Genomic DNA, 9,897 nt, shown 5'->3' on the forward strand with positions numbered 1-9,897 from the left:
GTGGAATCACTGTGTTTTTGTTCTTTTTGCCTGGAAGTTTTCACTGAGTATAAAATGATGTCTTTTTTTATTCATGATGTTTACAGTATTTAAACAGAATTTTCTTTAAAAATTTGTTTTTAACATTTATTTGTTTTGTGGGTTTGGGAGTATACTCTAGGAGTAGAGTTCAGATTGTCCAGCTTGGCAGCAAGTACCTTAATCCACTGGCCACCATTCTGGCAAGCATCTGAGGCTAGAGTACAGCTGAACAGGATCTGGTTCTCTCCTGCTGTGTGGATCCTGGGGATTGAACTCATCGGGCTAAATTGTTTCATTCATTTGATTATGTCTATTTTTGCTTTGACAGGTCACCCAGTTGACAGGTTTCTCGGATCCTGTGTATGCAGAAGCTTATGTTCATGTCAATCAGTATGATATTGTCCTGGATGTTCTTGTTGTAAACCAAACCAGTGATACGTTGCAGAACTGCACGTTAGAATTAGCTACTCTGGGTGAGGAACTGTATCTTAACGATAGAGCTTCATGATGAATTACTGAGAAAGGGTCAGAGCTTTCAGTGCTTTATGGCATTTGTTTAATCAAGACGTGGTTTAAGGTTTAAAATTTTGTCTCCTTAAATTGCCAGTTTTCTGAACCTTTGTCATACTGACTGACTTGTGCTCTTGGTTTGAGAGGTGGATTCAGTTCTGAGTTTGATCTGGTAGCTGTGTGAATTTGGAGACTGCTTGCTAGCATGCATGAGGCTTTGGGCTCCATCTCCAGCACCACATTAACCCAGCGAGATTGTACCTCCCATCACTTGGGTGGAGGCAGGAATTTCGGGAGTCAGAGCTTATTCTCAGCTACATAAGCAGTTCCAAACCAGCCTGGATTACACAACCCCCTGTCTCAAATAAATAAAAACACATTTATCAAATGGTTCACTTAGTTAAAACTTAAGTTGCTTTGGAAGAGAGTTAAGTACTTTCTGTTACCTACCACTGCCACACCGTCGTCAGAGCAGTACATCATTACTAGCTTTTTTTCAATGTGTTTTTTTTTCTTGATAAAGGCATATGAATTAGACTTCTATGTACAGTTTTTAAAATGTAAAATATGTATAAAACAGTGATGTTCTTCCATATTCCATGGGGCTTATGCAAGAATTTGGAGACATTAGGATATCAGTGAGATTGCTTTGCCCTGTCTTCAGTGAGCCATGGTTCTTAGTATACAGGTTTTTTTGCAGGGTGTGTTATTCCTTTGTAATAATGTATATAGGATAGACTATACTGTCTATAGGTTAAGCTTTCTGAGAAGCTCATATTTATTCATGAAAATAAAATTATATATTCAAAGTACCCCTCCCATTCATGAATATAGTTACTCTGTGTAGAATATAGAATTATGTCTGTTACCCTTTAGTAGAGGTTATGAAGATTAATGTGATTGCCTAGGATATTAGAGTATTTCCTGATTTTTTTCTCATAATATTTGAATCACACACTTCTCATTTTTCCAGAAACTATTAAGTTAAATACATTTTGATACTGTTTTATGATTACTATATGTTTTTAACTATAGCCAAACCTTTTTTTCCTCCTAGGGGATCTGAAACTTGTGGAAAAACCTTCTCCTTTGACTCTTGCTCCTCATGATTTTGCAAATATTAAAGCTAATGTCAAGGTAGCATCAACAGAAAATGGAATAATTTTTGGCAATATAGGTATGATTCTGTTTTATAGCGCATGATAGCTGAATACTTTTTAGTAAAGAATGTGGTAGTGTGCAGCCATTGACATGGCTTGAGGGCAGAACCTGTATCAGTTTATTCATAAGGTACTCTCTATGGTAACCAAGCCTTTGAATTATATTCTAGATAGACAGAGTAATCCAGATAGACTCGTGGTCCTCAAGAAACCACAAGTCAAAATGAGGAGACAAAAATAATGACGTGATGTGATTAGAGTTGGTTGATACACAGCATACTTTGCGGTCATACTTTGGGGACTCAGTATCATATGAGAAGCTGTAAAAAGGAAGATTTATTATTAAGGGGTAACATTTGTACTGATCCTAAAAGTTTATGTAGGCCTTTGTGGCCTAGCACACAGAAGTATTACAGAGGTTGAAATAAGCCTGTATAGAAGCATTCAGTCGGTATATATATATTTTCTAGAAATTTCTATTACAGGGATAATCTACCATAGTAAGGAACAACAGATCTGTCTTAAGATAGTTTAAGGTCAAGTAAGAGAAAACAATTATGTCCATACATAATACTGAATGCTATGGAAGAAGCCTGTATGAGAAGCAGTGTGAGAGTCTATGAAGGAATTTGTCAGTTCGCAAAGTGGTTGGTGCAAGAGATTGAAGGTAGGCCGGGCAGTGTTGGTGCACAGCCTTAATCTCAGCACTCGGGAGGCAGAGGCAGGAGGATCTCTGTGAGTCTGAGACCAACCTGGATATCGAGTTGCAGGATAGCTAGGGCTGTTACACAGAGAAATCCTGTCTTGAAAAATAAAAGGGGGGGAGGAATGTTAGGAAAGGCTTCACAGCTCATGCTGAGATGGATTTTAAATGCTCAGTAAGTATTCTACAGATGATTCAGAGTGCAGGTAGAACAAATGCTAGTAGATTGATATGCCTGGCACTTAGAATGGGTTTGAAAGTGGTGTTAGGAAAAAATTAATTAGGAATGTCAGAGAAAGCTGTATCCTGCTTGCCCTGTGAAAGATTTAAGCATTTATCCATGAAACAGGAAGACACTGACGGGTTACCAGTGAGACGTGTGATCAACTATTTCTCTGACAGCGGTGAGGACGGTGCAGAAAGATTGCCTGTGTAGGCTATTGAAGAAATCTAATGTGGGGAGAGGCCCAAACTGGGGAGCAGGGACTAGAGTGAAAAGGAGGCTGACTCCAGTAGATGTTAAGGAGACAGTTATTGATTATAGAGGAAATGGTTGGAGTAGCCCTTACTTAGCCGATTGGATGGCTGATGAAGGAAAAAGGAGCAAATGTGAGAGGAACTTGGTTGATGTGAAGCAAATTGAGTATTCAGATATCTAAATATACTTAAGGGAAGTAAGACATGAGTCTGGAATTTGAAAAAAAGATCAGAATTATAAATACTCAATAGGAGGAGGGGTGGGCTAGAGAGATGGCTCAGAGGTTAAGAGCACTGGCTGATCTTCCGGAGGTCCTGAGTTAATTCCCAGCAACCACATGTAATGCCATCTGTAATGAGATCTTGTGCCCTCTTCTGGCCTGCAGACATACAAGGAGGCTGAACACTATGTATACAATAAACAAATCTTTTTAAAAGATATGTTGGTATCATGGTAGAAGTTTGTTTAGAAAAGTAAGTCTTCAAGAAGTACCCAAACACAGAGCTTGAAAGTCAGGCCTTTGGGTTTGTTTGCACTGGTCATAGACCATGTCTGTGGTCTGTCTTGGGCAGCAGTGGTTGAAGACTGAGCAGGAGATGGAGTGCTGTGCAGGCACATGGGTGCAACCACACCAGCAAAAAGTAAATAAATTAAGAAACCCTGCAGTATATTCATAGACTGCAGGTAACAAAGTTGACAGACAGAAGGAAAAAAGTAGAGATGTAAGACTGAAAGAGATAATTATGGTGGAGTGAGATCCTGAACACAGGAAAGGATCATAGCTGGCAAGAAGGTAAATCTTGAAGGAAATAAAGGGGAGATGGTGAGGGTGGCTTTAGGGATATGCTTTTAGATATGGGCTGTAAACTAAAGGAAGACATTCTTGGTAACCCTCAGTTTTCTCAGAAAGTAAAAAGTTTAAAGAAAGTAGACCCTAATAGATTATAAGTTTTTTTTTTTTTTTTCGGTTTGGATGGTGTTTTTTTGGGGGGGGAGGTTGTAGGTTCTTTGTTTGTTGTTGTTCTTGAGACAGGGTTTCTCTGTGTATCCCTGGCTGGCCTAGAACAAGCTCTATAAACCAGGGTGGGCTTGAGCTCACAGAGATCCGCCTGCCTCTGCCTCCTGAGTGTTGGGATTAAAGGCGTGCTCCACCACCACCTGAGTCAGATTATAACATTTTTTTAACTCAAATCTTTTTTAAAAAACTATTTATTTATTTATTTATTTATTTATTTATCTATTATGTATACAACAGTCTGCCTCCATGTATGCCTGCAGGCCAGAAGAGGGAGCCAGATCTCATTACAGATGGTTGTGAGCCGCCATGTGGTTGCTGGGAATTGAACTCAGGTCCTCTGGAAGAACAGTCAGTACTCTTAACTGCTGAGCCATCTCTCCAGCCCAGATTATAACATTTTTTAATTTTTTTTATTGAGCTGTTTTTGGAACAGGGTCTCATTGGGTAGCCCAGACTGGCCTCAAGTAAAGTGACACTTCTTCCTCAGCTTCAGCTGCTGGGATCATAGGCGTGTCCCGTCACAGTGATCCCAGACTGTGTCTTTCTATGGAAGAGACAGTCATAGAGACAGATGATCTTATGTTACTAACTTTCAGCAAAAAAAAAAAAAAAATGGCTTTCTAGCTAGGTCTCAGCTAAAAGAATACTGAACTACTGTGTGTCTAGTATAGTACCTGTCCACTCTAGCCACTGAACTCTGTCTAACAACAAAAGACAAAGTGTGCCTGAGCCTAAATCCTGAGTTGTAAGTCTTATTGCTTATCAGTGTGTAACCTAGGCAACTTTTGACTACTCTGCTTTCCTGATCTGGGAGATGGAAAATAGTAAGGTAGGATTGATGGCACTGGTCAGTTGATAATATCTATAAAGCACTTAGAATCTGGTATATAGAAGTATTTGCTAGTACATAATTATTTGTAATTTAAACTAACATCTACCCTTTGATTGGGGATCTTTTTGTATGTATATTACAGTTTATGATGTATCTGGAGCAGCAAGTGACAGGAACTGTGTGGTCCTCAGTGACATCCACATTGACATCATGGACTATATCCAGCCTGCAACTTGCACTGATGCCGAGTTCCGTCAGATGTGGGCCGAATTCGAATGGGAAAATAAAGTTAGTCCTTGAGAGGCTTCCTTTACATGTCTTTTGACTAGTGATAGGAGTTCTTTGAAATAATTCCCACTAAAAAAGCACCAGAAGTGAAAAGCAAACAGTTGTTTAGTATCTGTCTATGAATTAACTTACCTAGAAATCATGCAAGTACTTTAGTGATTTTCTGTTGTGAATTAAATAGATTGGCAGTTCTTTTTGGAATCTTGGGACTGTATCATGTTCTGTAGTCCAGGAAAGTCTCCAGTGCCTATCCCTCAGTCCCTGTCTTCTAAACATAGACACTACAGGTGTGATCACCAGGCCTAGCTAGTTGTTACTGTAACTAATAGGAGATGGTGTAGACAAGATTCTCCCTCTTCTTTTTTTTTTTTTTTTAAAGGAAATTGGGGTTTTTTGTTGTTGTTTTTTTTAATTTTTTTAACTTTATTTTATGTGCATTGGTGTGAAGGTGTCAGATCCCCCAGAACTGGATTTTTTTTAGACAGTTGTGAGCTGCCATGTGGGTGCTGGGAATTGAACCCGGGTCCTCGGGAAGAGCAGTCAGTGCTCTTAACCGCTGAGCCATCTCTCCAGCCCCCCCCTTTTTTTTTATAAATATTTATTGTCTGTGTGTATGCCTGTAGGCCAGAAGAGGGCACCGAACCCCATTACAGATGATTGTGAGCCACCATGTGGTTGCTGGGAATTGAACTCAGGACCTTTAGAAGAGCAGGCAATGCTCTTAACCTCTGAGCCATCTCTCCAGCCCCAAGATTCCCCCTCTTCTGTGTCTGGTTGATAATCTACCATTGGCTCTAATGTTGTGAGGCTGTGTGAGGTCTGTGGCCTGACCACTGGTTTTCCTTGATCTCTCTTTCCTGGTGGTCTAGTGAGTACCTGTATCTGAAAGCACTGCTCTGATGCAGGCCATTTTGTAGGGGTCACTTGTTTGTTGCCTACTCTTCCCCCGAATAGTTGGAAGACAGTTCTAGGATGAAATACCAATTATCCACAACTTTCATTGTAAGATTTATTGAGTGTTTCTCCTCTGCAGGTGACAGTTAACACCAATATGATTGATTTAAATGACTATTTACAGCATATCTTAAAGTCAACTAACATGAAGTGCCTGACTCCAGAGAAGGTAAAATTTTACCAGAAAATTCTAAAGTCTGAAAGAGTCTCCTGTCAGCTGGGTAGCTGTAGCTCCGTGATAAAATGTTTGCTTAGCATCTAACAACACACACACACACACACACACAGAGAGAGAGAGAGAGAGAGAGAGAGAGAGAGAGAGAGAGAGAGAGAAAACAACAGACAGACAGACAGACAGAGAGAGAGAGAGAGAGAGAGAGAGAGAGAGAGAGAGAGAGCATGTTTACTGCCAAACAAGTAGGTTTTAGTTTTAGTTCATGTATTAGTTTCTTCAACAGTTACTAAGTGCAGCAAAAGAAGTCTTCCTTCATTGAAGTTAAAAGCCTGGTGCAAGAGGCAAATAAGTAAATAAGCACTGAACACGTAAATACAGATTTGAATAAGCGTTCTCTTCAGAGTCAGGTTTATTGAGTGTAATATGCACAGGGAATTCTCACTACGTACATGTTTGTTTTTAGCCTTGGTAAGTTCCTATGATCCTATACCCTCTAACACATAAGACTTTAAATAATAGCTTCCTTGTGTTTGCCAGCATGTAATTCTCTAGGAACGTATTGAATTTATCACACATTTCTCCCCAGGCCCTTTCTGGCTACTGTGGCTTTATGGCAGCCAATCTGTACGCTCGCTCTATATTTGGAGAGGATGCACTTGCAAATGTCAGCATTGAGAAGCCAGTTCACCAGGGACCAGATGCTGCTGTTACTGGCCATATAAGAATTCGTGCAAAGAGTCAGGTAACAATCTCTTTTTTGAGAACATCTCTGAGCTGAATAAAGGGAGGAAGAATTCATGTCTTTCTTATTTCAGTAGTATAATGTCTTCTGTCATAATCGTGTTTTTTGTTTGATATAAAAATATATATGTAAAGTGAGCGTGTGTGTGTGTATGTGTGGTATTTTTTGAGCTTCAGTTCATTTAAAATGGCTCACTCATGGCTCACTCTAAGATACTGCCTAAAACTTGATTTCTGTGTGATGTTTGTGGAACAGATTCTTCAGAGTTTTTGACAGGTATGGCGTAAATCTAGTACACATCAACATCACTAAAATCAACCCGCTAAAAGTGTTTGGAGTCCATGTTGTATGTGATATCATTGAATGAATGGAGCCTTAGTTAAGCTGTTGTCAACTACTATTTGAGCATTGTTTCAATAATTACATCTTTGTTGAGTCTGGGAATATAGCTCAGTCTGGGAAGTGCTCTCACAGTGTGTATAGACCCTGGGTTAGTCCCCAACAGATAAAACATATAAACATCTACTTTCTTCTTTACAGGGAATGGCCTTGAGCCTTGGAGATAAAATCAACCTGTCTCAAAAGAAGACTAGTCTATAAGAATGAATAAAAAGTCCTTGGAGGTTTATGGTTAAAATTTAGGTGTGGGCTTATTGGACTCCAGCATCTTTTGTATTCTTTTCATACTTTATGTTATATAGGATTCTGAGTTCATGCTGAATGCATTCCAGCCAGTAATTTATAGCCTTTCCCCTAAATCAAGGATGAGTTAAAAATTATAGTTTGTCTTTTGTCTTACAAGTTCTAAATGCTGTCCTCAAAGTATATAATGTTTCTCATATGTACCGAGACCATTTTCACAGTACAATAAACAAATCTATTCATAAATTTTTGTTATTTTATAAATAAATTACTTAATTTTAGATTTGTATCAGTGGATTTTTTTTAACTTAAGTCTGAATTTCCATTATAAATTAAATTACTTTCTGAATTGTTACTGTATCTGTCTTTATGAAGAAAACTTAAAGTCAGTGATCCAAAATGGAACAGGTCCTGCCTTGCTGTGCTGTCGGTTCCTCATTTTCTGAGATCAGCGACTCTAAAATTCCCAGTCTTTTCTCACACTTTGCTTCAGCCCAAAAGTTTACAAATTACTTGGGAAAGGTCCATCTTTTGGCTTAAAGGAGTTATTAAAAAACTCTGGCTGACGTCAAGATACTGTTCTTGATGATTCTGAATTATAATGAAAATTAGATAATCTAAAATAGATTTAAAAAACTATGCACACTTAGCATTGGGTGTATGCACTTGTTAGTATATTGCAATGGTTCTAGCCAGTTACTGACTACACTAGGAGGATTGATGTTGGGGCATTCAGCAGCTGTTCCATCACCTAGTTGCCTCTGTGTTTGACTCTTCCCTCCTACCTGTAGTGTTTAGTATGGAGGAGCAGCCCACACGTGCCTCGTTATGATTCCTCTTATGTTTGTGAATGCAGTTTTCTGGGCTGGGCTGTCTTTTGGGTTCTATACTAAGAAAGATTAAGATGGTTTGATCTTTTTACTAAATCTAATTTAAACTATCACTCTCTGTCTTTCCCCTGGGCTTCATTCTTTGTTGCCCTTGAATCTATAGATGAAGTCTGACAGAATGGAAATAACATCTTCTATTTTCAGTGAGAACAGAATGATTTGTTGGGTGTGTACGAAGATTAGTACTTTATATGATGTTCTAGAAGCTCACAGTAGATAATACGGTATAATTACAATTTCAGTGTCTCATAAGAAAACAAACATACTACCTAGCACTAAGTACAGGTTTAAGACCCTAGTGTGTTAGACCTCTAAGTACCAGGACAGTGTTAATTATGTTTCACTCATGTCTTGACACTAGAGGGAGCTCTCTGCAATTTTCATTTGGGGGGTTAGATAAGATTTGTGTTTAAAGTTATCTCTGTAAGAGAAAAAGACAAGGTGATTTTATTATTAAGTTAATTCATAAAAAGAACAAAGAAAAGTTTGTATAGGTGTCAAATACAATAAGCAAATTGCTCACTTCGCTGATAGAAAATTACTTTGTTCTTTAAACTACTGCAATGCACACCTGTACCTGGAAGGCAGGAGCACTGTGGATTTAAGATCACTGTGTAACATGACAGTCGGAAAAAACAAACCAAGGAGTTTGGATGTCAAAGTTAGTAGTAGTGTTTTCTAACTACTAAGTTAGTAGAAGTTAGTAGTAGTACTTCTAAGTTAGTAGACGTGTTTTCCAACTACTAAGTTAGTGGAAGTTAGTAGTAGTACTTCTAAGTTAGTAGACGTGTTTTCCAACTACTAAGTTAGTGGAAGTTAGTAGTAGTACTTCTAAGTTAGTAGTAGTGTTTTCCAACTACTAAGTTAGTGGAAGTTAGTAGTAGTACTTCTAAGTTAGTAGACGTGTTTTACGTTTCTAATATAATTTAGAAGTTAAAGTGAGTGATAAAAACTCAGAATATGTGAAAAGGCCAGAGAATAAAAATATATTTAAAACTCACAGAAGGGCCAGTGAGATGGCTCAGAGGTGAAGATGCCTACTGCCAAGCCTGCTGATCCCTAGAACCCATATAGTGGAAGGTGAGGACCTCTTCCCACAAGTTATCCTTTGACCTCCACGTGTGTTCTGTGGCATTCGTGCACGCGCGCGCGCACACACACACACACAAGATAGCATTTGAAAAGACTCAGATATGAAATGTATTGAATAAAGTAAGTTTTCCTGATGACCTGTTTCTTCCACATTAGTAAATATTCTAATCAGTTGTGTATAGCTTTTCTCTTAAGCACAACTGAAGGCTAGAGAGATGACTTAGTGGGTAAAGTGCTTACTGTGCAGCCATAAAGACCCGAGTTCAAATCTCCAAAGCCCATGTCAGAAAGGGGATGCTCTGCAGCACACATTTGTAACTACAGTGGGCAGTGAACATGGGTGGATCCTGGGGACTTGGTGGCACGTGCTTTTAGTCCCAACACTTAGGAGG

General features: G+C 38.9%; 1 protein-coding gene across 2 annotated transcripts in view; it reads left to right on the plus strand.

The window, feature by feature from the left end:
• Window positions 1–7,804, plus strand: part of Copb1 (coat protein complex I subunit beta 1) — a 35,758-nt gene extending 27,954 nt beyond the window's left edge. For both annotated transcript variants that reach the window (XM_048460147.3, XM_048460149.3), the window contains exons 17-22: window positions 350–494; window positions 1,589–1,708; window positions 4,865–5,010; window positions 6,044–6,133; window positions 6,726–6,881; window positions 7,422–7,804. In XM_048460147.3, coding sequence (XP_048316104.2) covers window positions 350–494; window positions 1,589–1,708; window positions 4,865–5,010; window positions 6,044–6,133; window positions 6,726–6,881; window positions 7,422–7,481 — 717 coding nt within the window. In that variant the 3' untranslated portion in view covers window positions 7,482–7,804. The remainder of the gene's footprint in view (window positions 1–349; window positions 495–1,588; window positions 1,709–4,864; window positions 5,011–6,043; window positions 6,134–6,725; window positions 6,882–7,421) is intronic.
• The last annotated feature ends 2,093 nt before the right edge of the window (window positions 7,805–9,897 follow it).

The sequence above is a fragment of the Myodes glareolus genome, chromosome 7 (assembly GCF_982192425.1).
Source record: "Myodes glareolus chromosome 7, mMyoGla1.1, whole genome shotgun sequence".
NCBI classification, from domain to species: domain Eukaryota; kingdom Metazoa; phylum Chordata; class Mammalia; order Rodentia; family Cricetidae; genus Myodes; species Myodes glareolus.